Genomic DNA, 19,397 nt, shown 5'->3' with positions numbered 1-19,397 from the left:
GCAATTATGTACTTGTATAACAAAGATCGAATTACTATTGTTAACAATTACCCTTTAAACTTTGCCATTAAGATGGTTATATCATTAAAAAAACTGTTCAGAAGTCTTAAGATCATTCTTAGAGTTCCAATAAAACATAATAAATGTCTAAGTATGTGAAAAGATATATTTTGTCGCATAAGTTGACTGAAAACTCTAGGAGCAGCAAACAAGATTAATATGCTGATATGTTGTTTGTCGTTTAAACATCTTTTTAATTGATAAAATAAGTGATGAACAAATAACGAATGTAAAAGAAAATTTTTAAAATACTGCATTTAAGCCAACAAACAATCACTTGATCCGTGTTGCTTTTATGAGTTTGATGCAAGATATTCTTTACTGGTTCAAACCCAATAATCCTGTAAGCAGCTACTAGGTCCATACAAATTGGAGAATGTATTTACCTATACAATATGTAAACAAATAATAGCAAAAGGAACCCTCCAACCACAAGGAATGAACTCAGATTTCTCCAGTTTCCTCATTTCCCCTCCCCCCACCTTGTCTCAGTCGGTTCCCTCAACTCAGCACCGCCCTCCTAACCTGCAATCTTTTTCCTGACCTCTCCGCCCCCACCCCACTCCGGCCTATCACCCTCACCTTGACCTCCTTCCACCTATCACATCTCCATCGCCCCTCCCCCAAGTCCCTCCTCCCTACCTTTTATCTTAGCCTGCCTGGCACACTCTCCTCATTCCTGATGAAGGGCTTATGCCCGAAACGTCGAATTTCCTGTTCCTTGGATGCTGCCTAACCTGCTGTGCTTTAACCAGCAACACATTTTCAACTGTGATCTCCAGCATCTGCAGACCTCATTTTTTACCCAAATAATAGCAAAAGCCAGGAAGTAAATAAAACTTTATTGCTTTAAAGTAATTATTGGGATCTCACACGTAGTTGAAATATATATTGTCAGCTTAAGGTTCAGTGCAGAAGGGAACGTCAGGAGCAGCACCGAGGATACCTAAAAAGGAATGTGGCGACCTAATGAAGCTGCAATATAGAATTACTTGCATGCCAAACAGAATAAGTAACAAGAGGGCTAAGTAACTACACAATTGATGGATCAGATCCAAGCTCTGCAGTCCTCCAACATCCAGTTGTGAATGGAGGACAATTAAATAAATGACTGGAGGTAGAGGCTCCACAAATATTCCCACTCTCAATGTTGCAGCAACCCAGTACGTCAGTGCATAAGACAAGGGTTAAACACTTGCAATAGTCTTCAGCCAGAAGTGCCAAATGGATGAACCATCTCAGCTTCCTCTGGAAGAAGTCAGGCCTCGGCCAGTTCAATTCAGTCCAAATGATACCAAGAAACTATTGAAATCACTGGGTACTGCAAAGACAATGGGTTCCAACAACATTGTGGCATTAGCCCTGAAGACAGGTACTTCAGAATTTGCTGCATTCCCTAGCCAAGCTGCCCAGAAGAACTAGAACAATGGCTCCAACCTAATAATGTGGAATACTGTTCAGATATGTCTTCTACACAGAAAACAGAGCAACTACAAACTGGTCATCTACTGGCCCATCAATCAACTCTCCATCATCACCAAAATGATAGAAGATGCCATTAACTGTGTTTTCAAGTGACAATATCCTGTTCATTGATATTCCGTTTGGGTTCTGCCAGGGCCACTCAGCTCCTGACATCATTATAACTTGGACAAAAAGTTTAGATGAATGACTACTCTTGACTTCCAAGGCACATTTGACTAAATGCAGCATCAGAGCTCTCTAGCAAAACTGGAGTCAATGGGAAACAGGGAGACACGCTGCCTTGCACAAAGGGATATGACTGTGGTTATTTGATGTTAATACTCTCAGCTCCAGGATATTACTGCAGGAGTTCCTCTGTGTCTAAGGCCCAATCACCATCAGAAAAGTTAGCCTTCACCCCTTCACATTTGTTCATAATTATCACTGTTTAAACCTCCACTGTCAAATTCCTGGCTTTTGACCAGAAATTGAACTGGAATAACCATACTGTGTCTAACTCCCCAAAGCCTGTTCACCAACTATAACCTAGAGGGGAAAAATGAAACAAAAAAAGTAAAACTTGCCAATAAATGTGCTGGCTATATTGGAACATTGGTCTGAGGTTTATAAGACAAGTTGGACCAGCACAAGTCACTCGCAAGTTTTATTGATTTTCCTTATAAGGCAGTGCAAGTCAGGAGTGTGATGGAATACTCCTAGTAACCTGGACAAATGCAGCACCAACAAGAAAAGTGCAGAGATAGTAGAGTCTCACTACTCCTGGTAATCACAAAAGTTAAAGATTTAATCAAAGTAAAAGTGAGGAACAGATGAGGGAGTTGTGGAGGGAATGATCTCTCCAGAATGCTGATAAGGGTGAGGAGGGAAATATATCACTGGTGGTGGGGTCCGTTTGGAGGAGGTGACAGAAGTGGCAGAGGATGATACAATGTATGCGGAGTTTGATGGAGTGGAAGGTGAGGATCAGGGAGATTCTGTCCTTGCTGTGTTGGGAGGGGTGGGGTTCAGGGCTGTGGTGCATGAAATAGAGGAGATGCACTGGAGGGCATCGTCAAGCATGTGGGAGGGGAAGTTGCAATTATGGAAGAATGCCGTGGAGATGGAAAAATTGGGAATAAGGGATGGTGTTTTTACTGGAGACAGTGATGGAGAGGTCCAGGAAGGGGAGGGAGGTGTCCGAGATGGTTCAGGAGATTTTGAGGTCTAGGTGGAAGGTGTTGGCAAAGTTGATGAACTCTTCAACCTCCTTGTGGGGGCACGGGGCTGTGCCGATACAGTCATCGATGTAGCGGACGAACAGCTGGGGAGTGGTGCCAATGTAATTGCGGAAGATATAGTGTTCCATGTATCCGACAAACAGGCAGGGATAGCTCGATCCCATGCAGGTGCCCTTGGTTGAAAAAGTGGGCCCGGAGGCGGAAGTAGCGGAAGAAACATTCAAGGTTGCAGCGTGTGTCAAACTCATTAATCATTGAGAGAGCGTAGTGAGATAAAGGTGAGGCCTTTTCTGAGGGCTAAATGTTCGTCCTCAGTGAGGGGGAGGTCTAGGGGAATGGGGGATGGGAGCTAGGACTTGGAGTGAGGTGGAAGCAGAGACAGTTGCTTGAGTGTGGCGCACCGACCTTTACACCACTGAAGCCAGGCGCCAATGCACATACAACACCTCTTACTGCCCCTTTGATCATGACCTCACCTCCCATCATGAAAATATCATCTCCCAGACCATCTACACCTCATCACCTCTGGGAATCTCCTACCCACATCCTCCAACCTCACTGTCCGTGAACCCAGCACTGGCCGATTCTACTTTCTACCAAAAATTCACAAACCTGACTGCCTCGGTCAACCCATTATCTTAGCCTGTGCCTGTCCCACTGAACTCATTTCTTCCTACCTCGAGACGGTCCTGTCCCCCTTAGTCCAGGAACTCCCATCTATGTTCATGGCACCACCCACGCCCTTCACATCCTCCAGGAGTTTCATTTCCCTGGCCCCCAACGCCTCATCTTCACCATGGACATCCAGTCCCTGTACATATCGATCCACCACGACAAAGGTCTCCAAGCCCTCCGTTTCTTCCTCTCATGCCGTCCCAATCAGTACCCTTCCACCGACACCCTCATCTGCCTGGCTGAACTGGTCCTCACCCTCAATAACTTCTCCTTCCAATCCTCCCACTTCCTCCCAACCAAAATGGGGAGCCGTGGGCACCCGCATGGGACCAAGCTATGCCTGCCTCTTTGTCGGATACATGGAACAGTCCATCTTCCGCAGTTACACCAGCCCCATCCCCCACGTGTTCCTCCACAACGTCGCTGACTGTATTGGCACAGCCACGTGCTCCCACTAGGAGGTTGAACAGTTCATCAACTTTACCAACACCTTCCAACAGACCTCAAAATCACCTTGACTATCTCGGGCACCTCTCTCCCCTTCCTGGGGCTCTCCATCACCGTCTCTGGCAATCGACTAACCACAAACATCTACTGCAAGCCCACCAATTCCTGCAGCTACCAACACTATACCTCCTCCTACACTACCTCCTGTAAAAACGCCATCCCTTATTCCTAATTCCTCCACTTCCACCGCATCTGTTCCCAGAATGACCAATTCCACCTCAGAAAGTCCCAGATGGCCTTCTTCTTCCATGATTGCAACTTCCCCTCCCACGTGGTTGACGATGCCCTCAAGCACATCTCCTCCACCTCACGCACCACTGCCCTTGAACCCCACCCCTTCCAACGCAACAAGGACAGAACCTCCCTGGTCCTCACCTTCCACCCCACCAAACTCCGCATACATCGTATCATCCTCCGTCACTTCTGTCACCTCCAAACAGACCCCACCACCGAGGTATATTTCCCTCCCTACCTCCATCTGCGATCCGAAAAGACCATTCCCTCCACGACTCCCTTGTCAGGTCCACGCTCCCCACCAGCCCACACCCCACTCCTGGCACCTTTCCCTGTCACTGCAAATGCAAAACCTGGAACTGCACCACTCCGCTCACCTCCATCCAAGGCCCCAAGGGATCCTTCCATATCCGTCAGAATTTACCTGTATCTGTACCAATGTCATCTATTGCATCCGTTGCACCCAGTGTGGTCTCCTCTACATCAGGGAGACAGGACGCCTTCTTGCGGATCATTGCAGAGAACACCTCTGGGACATCCGCAACCAGCAACCCCACCGCCCTGTGGCTGAACACTTCAACTCCCCCTCCACTACGTCAAGGACATGCAGGTCCTGGACCTCCTCCATCACCAAGCTGTTACCATCTGATGCCTGGAGGAAGAACGCCTCATATTCCACCTTGGGACCCTGCAACTACACAAGCTAAATGTTGATTTCAACAGTTTCCTCATTTCCCCTCCCCCACATTAACCCAGTCCCAAACCTCCAAATCGCCACCGCCCTACGGACCTGTCCATCCCTCCCCCCTCTGGCCTATCACCTTCTCCCTCATCTTCATCCACCTATCGCTTTCTCAGCTACATCCCACCCAAACCACAACCCTACCCCCCTCAGCCTCAGCCACAGCCCATTCACCTCATTCCTGATCAAGGGCTTATGCCCGAAACATCAATTCTCCTGCTCCTCGGATGCTGCCTAACCTGCTGTGCTTTCCCAGCAATAACAAAAGAAATGACTGTGTTCTCCCCTACCAGAAATACACAAGAAACCGCAAATCAACTGAAGTTCTGATTTGTGTAGGCTAGTGCTGGTGTGTTAGGCTGGTGTTCTAGTGTTATTGGGATGGATGAAGGACATCTACTAGATACCCCTGCACTAGCAGATGAAAAGGAAAAACTCGGAAAGTCTCTCTTGGTCTCCGACTGCTGAAAGCAATTTTCCAATCAAAAAAGAGGAGGAAACTGGACAACTACTTTTGGGTAATCCGCAGAATTACCCAAACTAGCTGCCAGAGTCAATACTCCTCAAATCACTCAACTTAATGGATGCAACATTCCACGTTCTACTCTGCATAGACAAACCAAAGGTGAATTTCTATACTTTTTTAACTGTTATCTTTTCACTCAATTCTTATTTCTAACCTCTGCGCATGTATATGTGCTGCGTTTTACTTTTCCTCATAGTTTAGTAACAAATAAAGACATTTTTAAATGCAAAAAGATATGGTTAAATTGGCTTTTAAAGCATTAATATTTTTGAACTTAGAAAGGTATCCGCTAGGGAAGGGATCCTTTTCTTTGAGTTAATCTTGTTAAGACCAACTAGGTAAGTTCATGTTACGTTGCCTCTACCTATTTCACTGATGTTGCGCAGCATGTGGGTGGACACAGGGAGCTCCATTCTAGCTTTCAGAGGGAGCAAATGCATCTATACCAGCTCCCTAGAGTTCTTGTAATTACACAGAACTGTAATTATCTTTATTGCTATCATGCAATCAACTTTCTTATTATCCAAGAAGAGCTCCGCTGCCTGATAGTGTTGTATCCTCTACCACTCGTTAGGCCTGAGGCAAAGGAAAGACAAAGGAAGATTGCTGGCAGTGAACAACTCTTACCAAGTACCACATATTGGCATTGAAAAAATACCAGAACTCATGCAGTTTGGTGGTTTCATTTGTAATTTTATGCCACAAGGGAGCAGGTTGAATGAGGAGAAGCCAAAGGGAGACCAAGGAGGGAGCCAAGGATAAGGAGAGGACAGAGGGGGAAGCTAGGGATGAATTGGGGACTGAAGGCAGGCAAGGAATATAGAAGAAAGCTGATGGCAGGTAGGTGGGCAGTTGGGGGACTGAGGGGGAACCTGAGGGGAAAGCCAAGGGCAGGTAAGAGGGAAACTGAGGGATCAACCAGCTTTAGACACAACAGCCCAACATCTGAGCACCCTTTCACTGCTGAGAGTATCCATTTGATGAAACTTTTCCAGGCTCCTGATTGCTGAAATCTACAATTCCTGACTCTCCACCCTACTCCTGGTGAGAGATGTCATCATATAAGGGCCTTCTGGAGCAGGCAATTTCAATTGATGAAATAAAGGCAAGACTTCAGGGAGCTTGCAGCAATTCCAGGATTGAGATTGCTAGTTGGTACTAATTAATTGCTTAACAGAAGTTGCTGTCATATTCTCTACCTACCAGCGACTGGACCGAGAGTACTTCAATTAATTTTACTCCTTCCACTAAGGGTACATTTCCACTAGTAGTCTGAGTTAGATGCAAAATTGGGCTCAAAGTTGAAAGGCCAGAATGCATGTTCCTTCAGAAATCAGAGGAAACGTAAAGTCAGGAATGAGAAAAGTAGAGTGTTGAAAAGCTATCCTGGCAATTTATTTTGATAATGTAACTTGAATATATCTTGATTTTATTTCCAGAACATTTATACTTTTCAAGAGATTAAATGATATTGAACATCAGACCAACACAAGTCCAGATTTAGGCCTATCCTCCAGTTAAATTCACATACTTGAGAAACAATCCAAAGTGAACTCCCATAAACCTTAACTGCAGTTCAGGCTCAGTGAAATCCATTAAGATTGCTATCATTGTAATTCCACATGATACATTAATGAAACTGGAAGCCACAGGAACGCATTGATACATAACAGATGTGGTTGTTGGTTTGCATGCCAAGCTGGCACATTGTCATACAGATATTACATCACCATGCTAGGTAACATCATCAGCGCAGCTTCTGCAAAGTGTTGTTGTTCTATTCCGATTGATAATTATATGACCTGGTCAGTTAAGGTGGGTGATGTCATTTCCGGTTTCTCTCTGCAACGGTATGTAATATGGGGTCTATTTCTACATGCTTGTTGCTGGCATTCTGTTTCTGGCCATGCCGTTTTGTTGCTAGTTGGTGTTCGTTTTTCTGGATTACTAATTTTCTGCCAGTCCGTCCAATGGCAGTTTCATGGCAGTTGCTGCATGGGATCTTGTATATTATGTTGGTCCTGCACGTTGTGGGTACAGGGTCTTTCGTCCTTGTAAGTAGTCGGCATAGTGTGGCTACCATTATTCCTAGTGGTCGTAGGAGTCATTTCTGCTATGTTCTTGATCAGAGGTAGGGTAACCAGTGAATCGGTGTGTACAGTGTCCTCTCAGCCTTGTCTGGCCGATGGACACTGGCGGATGAAGCTGCAGGGGTACTCTTTGTTTCTGAAGACCTTATGTAGGTGTTCTTCCTCAGTGCGTCCCACAACCACACTACGCCAATTACTTACAAGGACAAAAGACCCCATACTCACAACATGCAGAACCAACATAACAAAGATCCTGTGTAACAACTGCCATGAACACTACTTTGGACAGACCTGCAGAAAACTAGCAATCCAGATTTACAAACATCAAGTAGCAACAAAAGGGCACAACCAACTCTCCCTCATCTTAATGCATGCTGACAAGGAGGGCTATCAATTTGACTGGGACAATGTAACCATCCTAGGACAAGCTAACAAGAATCATGCACGGGAATTCCTACAGACCTGGCTTTCAACCCAGAATGCCATCACAAGCATGTAGAAATAACCGCCACATACAAACCACTGCAGAGAAAAACACAGAAATGAGAGCACCCACCTTAACAGACCAGATCATATAAATATCTAGTGGAATAGAACAACAATGCTTCATGGAAATCACACTGATGATGCATGATGCCTAGCATGGTGACAAAACATCTCATGACAATCCACCAATTCAGCAAGCAAACCAACAACCGCATCCACAACCCGACCACAAATCTTCGCAAAACTCTTAAACAAAATCTGATATTGAGATGCATTCCACAATTCCAAAACCTGGTTAAGGCCGTTTAGTGATCCATTATCATCCTGTTGATTTAGAGGTGTTTTCTGCAGTCCTTGCACGGGATTTTGTACACTACATTGGTTTACATAGGACAAACAGGAATACAGCTAACACCAACTAGTCATGAAACGACATGACCAGCTATCCTTAGTAGCCACACACTCAGATGACAAGCAACATGAGTTCGACTGGGACAACACTACTATTATAGGTCAAGCCAAACAGAATAGCCAGGGAATTCCTAGAGGCATTGCACTCATCCACAGATTCAATCAATAAGCACATCGACTTGGACCCAATATACCAGCCACTGCAGCGGACAGCTGGAACTGACAACCGGAAGCGGCAGATACAAATCACTATAAATCCCGGAGGAAACATCAGAGAAGCGCTTCACAGGAGTCTCCCAAACACTGAGGATGTCACCTAGACAGGGAATGAAACGTCTGCAACACAAATTTCCAGCTGGCGAATAGTTTATGAAGCCTACATATTTTGATGATGAGGATGGTTAGGATAGATGATGATGGTGTGGTTAAGGAGACGGTTGGTAATGATAAAACGTTGGGAGTTAACCTAGCAATTCAGGGTGACTACCAATGGTTTTAACCAAACCAGGTAATGAAAGAGAAAGATGGGAATCTCTCCAAACTAAGCTGGAACACCTGTTCCCTTTTTGATTCTTACAGCATGACTAGTAAGGTTTTTGGTAGATGTCAAATTTGGACTGTAAAAAGTCCAGCATGACCATACAAAGCAGAGATAAATGACACTTCAGTATCTCTCATGTTCAATTCAGTGCATAGAAGACATGTACTATCATCCAGATATCCTAGGCACAGAACAGAAGGACGTCCACTAGCCCTGTACAAGTTTATGAATAAATTTAAGAGGTGGATATTTCATAATAAGTGGAAGCAACAGCAAGGAAAATATACAGGTGTGCAGTGACCTACAACTGATCTACACTGGAGAAGGAATCAGACTCGTGGTAAGGAAGGGTCTCCAAAGCCCTCAAGAATTGGTGAAGTACATAGGATTAGAATATTAGAACTTTATGGTTGGTGGGTTCACACAACCATAGATTGTAGATACAAAGATAAATGTCAAACATATGTCAATGAGAAAATGGGGACTTGAAACTGCAGCTGATGGAAGGTATTACATAGAACATGCACTTACGATATTATACTCAACCTAGATATTTCATTGCACATAGCAAAGCAGTTGCTACTCAAGCTCTGCATCTCTCTCTGGTAAAAAGATCAGTATCACATGAGTTCATGTGGTGCTTAGGAAAATGTGGTGGCAATAGGCTCTGAATATTATGTACATACTGCTCACCATGCAGACATCAACTGTAAGAAGCACCTAATATCTAATCAAGTAGCAAAGACTAAAACACGCAATTTAATTGGGCGGCACGATGGCACAGTGGTTAGCACTGCTGCCTCACAACGCCAGAGACCTGGGTTCAATTCCTGCCTTGGGCAACTGTCTGTGTGGAGTTTGCACGTTCTCCAGGGTGCTCCGGTCTCCTCCCACAGTCCAAAGATGTGCAGGTTAGATGAATTGGCCATGCTAAATTGCCCGTAGTGTTAGGTGAAGAGGTAAATGCAGGGGAATGGGTCTGGGTGGGTTGCTCTTCGGAGGGTTGGTGTGGACTTGTTGGGCCGAAGAGCCTGTTTCCACACTAAGTAAACTAACCTAATCTAAAATCATTGTCCTCATTGGTAGACAGGCCGGACATTTGGCACTTGGAATGAAAGTTCAGAACTAAACCAAGTTCAACTAGTATAGCCATCTGATCCCTGAACCACCTGCATCCAAATGTCAGCTGAATTTGAAAATGGTTCAAAACTTAATTTTAGGATTTCAGGTGGTTCAATGGTTGCAGTTTAATTACAACTGGCAACTCTGTGAAGGGACAGGTTGCTTACTAGAGATGGTGCTACATTATGGCAAAGTTGGATTTAGTGGAATCAACTACATAATCCCCACAGGAGCAGCACAGTGGCTAGCACTGCTGCCTCACAGTGCTAGGGACCCAGGTTTGATTCCAGCCTTGGGCAGACTGTCTGTGTGGAGTTTGCACATTCTCTCTATGTCTGCGGGGTTTCCTCCCACAGTCCAAAGATGTGCAGATCAGGTGAATTGGCCGTGCTAAATTTCCCATAGTGTTAGGCGCAGTAGTCAGAGGGAAGTGGATCTTGGTGGGTTACTCTTCAGAGGGTCGGTATAGACTTGTTGGGCCGAATGGCCTGTTTCCACACTGTAGGGAATCTAATCATGCAAAAATTAGGAATGTTTTGCAGAAAAATTAAGTAAAATTAACTAGACTTTTATGGAAGTAATTCAACCCTTTTCAAGGCACTTAGAATTGCAATCAATCTTGGCTTTTGCAGAAATGCTCACATCCTAAGAAGAAATAATAGAATGAAAAGTATAATCTAAATCTTCAATTTCTATTGCAGCTCAAGCTTAGAACTTTAAAATGGACTACAGCTTGCTATATTGAACCATAAAATGTTTCAAATGAATTCAAAGTAGAGTATCCAGATCTTATGCCTTTTTTAAGTTATAATTACTCATAACAGTGTGCTCAAGATACTTCAAAATCAATTGCATTTACGTAGTAGCTTTAAGTTCTAAAAATCTTTTCATGAGCATCATTAACCAGAAGTTGACATCAAGCCAAAGGAAGATATATTTGGATGGATGACTAAATGAGTATCCTTGAAGAAAAAACTAAAGGATGGAGAGGAAATTTCTCAATTTACAGCCTGGACTTCCAAAGGGATGAAGGAAACAGAGGGGGCAAGAGGCTAGAATTGAAGAGCATAATGTATTTAGAAGGTAGCAATGCTGAAAGAGGTTCCAGAGATAGGATTATGAAGCCATGGCAGAATTTGAATGTCAGGATGGGAACTATAAACTTGATCTGTTCAGCAAACCTGCAACAAATGTATGCCAGTGTGTATAAGGGGTTTAAGTAAAAGGAACTGGATGAAAATGATGACACTGGAAAATGAGTTTCGGAATGTTGGTGAATAGTGGAACAATCAGGAAGGACAACATCTGAATAGTGAAGTTTGAGATAACAACCATTGGATTAAAGATTTCAGCAGCAGATGGGCTGAGGGCAAGGGCACAGTTGGGCAATGTTGCAGAGGTGGTCTTTGTGATGGAAATAGTAATTTCAAGTCATTGTAACAGTATTCCCTCTTTGGTCATCCACCCATCATAACATTTCTGCTAAATCAATTTTCTACTCTTTTAAAATTGCCACATGACATCAAATTTGAGCACACATGGCACATATATGTTACAGTCAGACTTGGTGTGAACACATTAAATATTATGCAATGCCTTGCCCTTTTTACCAAAATAACCCACTTCAAAAACAACCTATGTGAAAAATGAACTTGATAAATTGACATAAACCATGATTATATACATAAAATATTGTGTAAAAATTATTTGCGTCAAATGTTGATATCTGCATTCTCTTCCTGATTAGATTTTTTTCCCACCTCATTACCTTATCATTTCTAGTTCTGAATAATCCCACTTTAAATTTCTCTAATCTCTATCTATTTTCTGTTTTTCTTATCCTCTGTGATTCATCTCCTACATCCACAATCACATTTAATTAAACTCCCAACCATCATGCAAGTTGATATAGTGGATGGGTTACTTTCCTCAGATACCATTCTGTCTCTTCTAAAACCACTGTAATTACAACCTCCTCAACAAAACAATGTATGATCAATCTAACTACTGAGCCATCTCTCTAATTTCATTGAACACAGCCTCTCAGTTTCACAGTCATCTCTCTAAAAATCTGACTTCTACACAGTTGTCACTGGTCAAAGGCAGCAATGATGTCTACTGTGCCTGTGGCAGTGAGGTGTTATCACAACGGAAACATCTCAAACTTCCAATGATATTTGATTTTGTCAACCAAAGTCATAATTCATCATCACTCTGACAGACTCCATGCCGACTAAGTAGATCTCCAGCACTGGTTTTTCTTTTCACTTCCAAATTGGCACGCTAAGTCTGTGGTGATTCATTCTCAAGACTCTCCTCCTGTTCATTTACATGCTGCCCCTCAGTATTATTCAAAGTGGAGTCCACTTCCAGGTCCATGTTGATGACATCCAACTTTACTTTTCCACCAACTCTCTCAAACCAGCAGTTTCATGTTGTCAAATAGTCTAAGCAATAACAATGAGTCACAACCTGTTCAACTTGCCAAAAACTAAAGCCACCATCATTGCCAATCACCTTTAACACTGCTTTCTTACATGTTCAGTTTGGCCAAACTGTGCTTTGAAACAATGTATTTTATCCATTACTAAACTGGCTCATTTTCTTTACTGCAGCATTGCCATCAATGAAATAGGTATTTAGAATTTTGTCATCTCTAGACTCAATTACTCTAATCTGTTCTTTGATGATCTTTCATAGTTGATTCTACAACATTGTTTTGATTTATTTGTGGATGAGTATTGCTAGAACGCTTGAATGAATTGCCCATCCCCGGTGTTTGAGAAGGTGCAGTGGACTGTCTTATTGAATGACTCAGCCAATTCATAGGACAGTTTGGAGCTAACTACAATGATATAGGCTGGACACACATATAAACCAGACTATGTAAAGGTGGCAGATTTATTTCTCGCAAGACATTAATGAATCAGTTTACAATATTGCAATGGCTTAATGTTCAACACAATTCATACTAGGTTTTCATTATAGATTTTCTTTAATTAACTGAATTCAATTCATTAATTGCCATGGTGAGATTTGAACTAGCTTCTTCAGATTATTACTCCAGAGTTTTGGATTACTTGTCCAGTAACAACTTTATATGGTACCATATTTACAGACTTATCCAAATGATCTACTATTATCCTATACTGTGTATCAGCCTGCCCAAAACTTAGTCATGACTGAAACACTTAGGTCAGAAATCCCAATCTCTACTGCAGTTATGGCAAACAAAAACCCAAGAGGAAATTTTTCAACTACTATTTCTAGTAGCAATTATGACTTTAAAACATGGAAGTGCAAAAGTATTTCAACTTTCTATAGAAATGTGTAATAACTACTTTAACTTACCAAAACTGCTAGTGGAAGTGGTATAAAGCCCATTCTTCTGGAAACTGTGTCACTGTAATCTGTATATGCCTGTAAAGAAAATTGTTCAATGTTCACCATCAAATAGACCTTAACAAAATAATGAAGTGAACAAGTAATGAAGTCAGCTAACTGGTGAATTGGTGAAAATTCCCTAATATTTAGGTGCAGAAACTATTCTAAAGAAATGCATTAACTCGATAGAATAAATAACATAATCAATCTAACCACAAAGGTAACAGAATTATGCATTATTTTATGATAGTTTGATCTACATGAAGAGGTGACAATAAGTTATAGTTTAGCAAGAGAACCAAATAATTGGACAACAAAGTTGAAGCTAAAAAGGTCCACTGATAGGGGGAAGAAATAGCTTAGTATTCCTTGAAGCATAAACTGCTTAATTTAAACAATAAGCAATAAATCTACAATGCATATCAGCATTTATTGCCTGTTTAACAGGATGCTTCCAGAGTTTGCACAACTTGCCAGAATTAAGCACAATGGAAAGTAGACTACTAATTTTTAACCTCAAAAATAAACTTTAATGATACTGACTTTTACAGATATTCTCAAAAGTGAAGTAATGGTTGCTGCCCTCATGGACACCACTTTGATCTCAAAGGGAATTGCATACTTAGCAAATGTTGATGTTTAGCTTGTTTTTCTATTCACTGGTGCATTGCTGGTTGCGTCATTATTTATTCACCAATCTTACTTGCCCTTGAGAAGGCAATGGCGTGCTGCCTTGTTAAACTGCTGTAATCCATTTGATGTAGGTACACCTTTAATGCCATGAGGGAGTGTGTTTCAGGATTTGACCCAATGACACTGAAGGAATAGAGATTTCTGTCAAAGTCTGAATGGTGAATGACTTGGAGCAGATTTTGTTGCACCTACAAGTGCTATCCTTTGGCAGCCATTAAGCACATAAGAGGCAAATAAGAATTCTACTTTCATTTATGCTAACCAATCCTTTCGGAATGTACTTGATTCTTTCATGCAGAGATTACTGAGATTGGGAACTTAAATCTGTAAAGATACACCACTATTTTGTTGCATTGTACATTTGTACTCCTATCTCAATGGTATTCCCAAAATGCCTGTTCCTTTCTTTTATAAAAATTTCATGAGCCCAAGTTTACCATACTTGTTATGTCACTTAGGTGGAAATAATCTTTTGTCAACTTATTAACGGGGCCAAATTCGAAGGAATATTTCTTAATTTTTTTAGTCACACCTGACAAATGCTGTTTTAAAACAACTTCCAATTAAATGCTGAGGGGCTATGGAATATACCACTGGAGTTAGTGATTCCAGCAGACACCATGGAATACGGACTGCAAAGACCTTTTAATCATTGAGAAGAAGTGTTGCTTTGGGCCCCCATTTGGAAAGTCTCCAACTCTGCAGCACCCCAATGTCTCCCAATGTTTTGTATAAATTCAATTGATTCTTCATCCTTGTACTTTACGTTTTTATAAAAGCTAAAATGCCCATTGGTTTCTTTATGATCCATTTGTATTCGCATTTTCAAAGTACAGGTATTTGGATTTCTAGGTCCTAGAGTTTTCATAAATGTCAATATTTTCATTTTATTTTCCATAACTACATCAAAATGTACTGATAACTTTGGTGATCTAGGAAAGCACTTGAATCCTAGATGAACTTTCAAAGGCTTTCTCAATTTTAATCAAACTTTATCTTGTTTAACTGAACAAAATTATTTTAATACATTTTTTGCACTTTTTGTAGTTCTACGTTTTACCTCATTTGATTAATGGTTTGTAATGGACATTAGAAAATACATTATTGCTATTTCCATTTCTTAACTGTTAGGCTGTACAGCTTTGTGTACATTGATTGGAACTAAATACATGAGTACTGCTGGAGCGTCATCTTTGAAAGTTATTATAGCTGAAGTTGCTCTGAGGGAAGAGTAAAGAAGGGATATATAAATGGTTGCAGATGACCCATCTGGTTGTAGGATTTTTAAAAAATGCTTGCTTGTGCACATGAGGAATTTACATACAACATTTGAAGTAGATTTTTGATCTTCCACACAGTGGACTGGTGTGGGCAAGGTTTCCTCATTATTTCATATTAGATCTGAATCACTGCACAAAGTTACGGGCTAGAATCACATGGCAATATTGCTCAGTGAATGTGTATCACTGGATCTTTCTGCACAAACACAAACCAACTAAAATATGGAGAAAGAACTCCAGAAATTTGCTCTGACTCCAGACTGGCTGTTCTTAATGTAACTCCTCAGCCTGAAAATTACAGGATTAGATAATACGTTTCACAATTTATTCTTTTTAAAATCAGCAAATAACATTGTACTTCCATTGTGCTTTTTATTGTTTTTAAAACAGCTTAAATCAGCCTGATATGTAGGATTTCATAATGTGAAATGAACAAAACTGGTTCTTGAAACACAATTTCCAATTAAAGTTATTCCTTTAAATTTTCATTTTGGAGAAAAATGGCAAATATGAATTGGATAAAATATTTCAATAAAATAACAGACAAGAAATTGTATTCTTATACTTACATTTTTTTGGCGACTACTGACCAAGTCATATGCAAGGCTAGCTCTATATTCACTGTATACCTATGTATAGGAAAAAGCAGAGCTACATTAGCAAGGTGCCAACAATATGCATACTTAAAATCTGCCATTCTCTTTTTTTTAAGCAGATACTGTGCTCTATGCTTTTTTAAAATTGCTGTCTGAAAGTTGAGAGAGAGAACAGAGAACTGAAGGAGAGTTCTACTAGACTTAAAAGGTTAATTGTTTGTCCCTGCACAGATGCTGACAGGTCTGCTAAGTTTCACCATCATTCTATGTTTGTTGCCCTCCTTGGGCCAGGTCTGTTACTGCCAGAACATCACACTTGCACATGCTAGTATGCACCAATGTCTCCATGCATTTATATACATGCACAGTAACCCGGATTTAAAATTAATTTATTTCTCCCTTAACCCCATTTAACCTATTAACTTGCAATTATCTAAGCCAATGCCAGTTGCATCTCGAAGCATTTTGTAAATCCTCATATTCTCCGTTGGGCCAAATGGACCACCACCTCTAGCTGTTCAGCCACCCTGTTGAATGATGTCCTGCAACCACCTATTACAATATGACATCAGGGAGGCAACATAACATTCTGGAGTCCCATCTATGACAACCACACAGAATAGGTGTGGTGCAAAGGGATGGCAAGAGAAGGAAAAGATATTGCTTCAGGAGTGACAAAGGGAGGGAGAGGTGTTGCTTCAGGAGGTGTCAGGGAAGGTAGGCTCAAGGAGAGGGGTCGATGAGTCAGTTTAATAGTTATCCAGGTTTTTAATCTGTAAGCTTGACAGTTATCTAGGCAATTGTGGTGGTGGAAAAGCACAGCAAGTCAGGCAGCATCCGAAGAGCAGGAAAAATCAACGTTATGGACAAAAGGGGTTTTGCCCGAAACGTCAATTTTCCTGCTCCTCGGATGCTGCCTGACCTGCTGTGCTTTTCCAGCAACACACTCTTGACTCTAATTTCTAGCATCTGCAGTACTCACTTTCATCAAGTTATCTAGGAAAAGTTATTGCTAGTCAGAATCCTCCACATTTTCGGACTTTAGACTCATTCATGGGGTTCCAGATGCTAGGTTCGTGTCCACTCGAAAATTCAACTTTCTGGACAACTCCCACAGAATCAGCAGGAATTAGCATTGCACACAGTCCCAACACCCAGCTCCAGTCTACGCTGCTCCAACAACTCCCCTGGCCAATATGTTAGTATTGAAATGCTTTGGGACACTGAATGAACTCAAACAATACGATATCATTGCAAATTCTATTATTTATAATAATAATTGCCTACATACTCACATCAGCTGTAATGTCATTAAACTTTGTAATAAAAGCATGTTTAACTACATCCACAGCTATTTCAGATGCTATAACCATGCAAACGTCTGGAAACAACACCCAGAGATGATCTGAAAATGAGAAATAAAATCTGAGAGTTATTGAAATAATTCTTCAGTTTCAGTATAATTAATATTGTATTTATATATTTGCAGTTAACTAAAACAAACTCCTAACAAATTTTATCCTTCAAAAATACTCTGTTACTTTTGAGGATATTTTAGGCTACAGGAATTCCTGTTGTTTTGCTTACCACTCTATCTCCATGTTTCACCTTCACTCTTAATTCTAGGGAGTTAGAATAGCAAAAGATCTGTCTATCTTCAAAACTAAATAAATTACTTTCTTGTATTGTTTACTGATAGATCCTTGAATACATTATAGTTCTTATCAGGAACAATTACTTTCAAAACTTAAACATGCAGTCACAGACAACTTCCAAGCAGTCAGTGTGCAATGCACTTTACCGTTGTCAAAAAAGCATTTCAGCATAATTAATTAGAGCTTCAAGTAAAGGTATTTAAACATCTTTGTAAATCAATAAAACTTGATATATCTGTGGTGCGTCATTCCTTAATTTAGCAAACTTTCACACAGATAAGGAAAAGAAAAATAAGGGAGAAAATAAAGTATTCTTTTAGAAGACATTCCTACAGTGCATTAGAGTGATTACATGTTGAATATATTTCACTGACTGTAAGAATTGGGAATCTCCTGAAAGGATCTTTAGAAATTCAAGTTATTTATGTTTTGTGTTACTATGTAATAGGAGTTCAATGCATGCAAGTAAAAATTGTTTTCCAAGTGAAGCACAGCAAATAAAATTTGACTTTTCTCTGGTTTTCAGTAAATACAGTTACCACGGAAACCACTAAATCGTGTGATCTGCTCCAATACCATGGTGACAGCATTTAAGGTTCCAGAAAGCTTATAGGTCTGTTTGGAGTGTGTGAAGAAATCATTTTCAAAAATTAAATATCCAATTACTCCATAGACAGTAGGCAGTTGGGGTTTTTAGACGTTGGTGATACACTGCACCAAAAGTTCAAGACATTAGGGATTCAACGGGGATTTCCAATGGCAGGAATTCCAATATCATTATTTCATTCTCCATGAACTTTGGGATAACATCAATAATCGTCTTTTTAAAAATTAGAACACACTTATGGCTCAGGTTTTAACCTGTCTTGAAGCTTCCTGATGTGCTAAAAGAATATTTATAAAATAAATCTAAACAAACACAAATATTTAAGGAAAGCTAAGTGAATTGTGAATGCACCGTGTGGCAATCTTATGGAGAATAATAATTGCCTATTCCGTCACCAAGTGGTCAGTCACATGGAAGAGGCCTTATTGTTCCAATCAGTTTGGAAACTGTCAACTTACACATCATCATAACAATACAAAGCAATAATTTCATTGTCAGATGAAAATAAGTTAACTCCACAGAAGTTATAATAATGTTAGCTAAGGTTCAATTGGCAGCAGTCTTTCCTTGAATCAGAAGGTTGAGGGCTCAAGTCACGCTTGAAATGTTAAACTTTATGCTCCAGTGCAATATTGCACAAGTACACTGTTACAAGTGCCATCTTTCAGATGAGATATTAAACTATCTTTCCTTGACTTTCCTCTCAGTTAGCTATAAACAAATTTGTAGCACAATCTTGAAACGTGGCAGGGAACTTACCAATGGTGGCCTGGTCAAAATTAATTCCTCAATAAATATTACAAACAGATTATTTGGGCAATATTTTACTGCTTGTGGAAGCTAAACCTGCGCAAAATGACTGCCCCATTTTCTAAAATTTAACAGTGAATATTCTTGCAAAGTACTTCATTGGCTGTAAAGCACTGCAGTATCAGCTTGTGGTTGTGAAAGCCACTATCATAAATACAAGTCTTGCTTTCTTACTCATGGCATTTAATGATTAATTCAAACATGAATTAATCTGGAGCTCATATCAACACAAATGTACTTTAATCTTTCGTGGAATTCTGGACAAATTACTGTCTT

General features: G+C 40.7%; 1 protein-coding gene across 1 annotated transcript in view; it reads right to left on the bottom strand.

The window, feature by feature from the left end:
• Window positions 1-19,397, bottom strand: part of LOC132815969 (transmembrane anterior posterior transformation protein 1-like) — a 109,867-nt gene that overhangs the window by 20,089 nt on the left and 70,381 nt on the right. Inside the window, exons 9-11 of the mRNA XM_060825356.1 lie at window positions 17,345-17,454; window positions 16,023-16,082; window positions 13,448-13,516 (exon numbers count right to left, since the gene is read on the bottom strand). Of these exons, the coding sequence (XP_060681339.1) occupies window positions 13,448-13,516; window positions 16,023-16,082; window positions 17,345-17,454 (239 nt within the window). The remainder of the gene's footprint in view (window positions 1-13,447; window positions 13,517-16,022; window positions 16,083-17,344; window positions 17,455-19,397) is intronic.

Source organism: Hemiscyllium ocellatum, chromosome 1 (assembly GCF_020745735.1).
Source record: "Hemiscyllium ocellatum isolate sHemOce1 chromosome 1, sHemOce1.pat.X.cur, whole genome shotgun sequence".
NCBI lineage: Eukaryota > Metazoa > Chordata > Chondrichthyes > Orectolobiformes > Hemiscylliidae > Hemiscyllium > Hemiscyllium ocellatum.
This window is presented reverse-complemented; position numbering and strand designations above follow the sequence as displayed.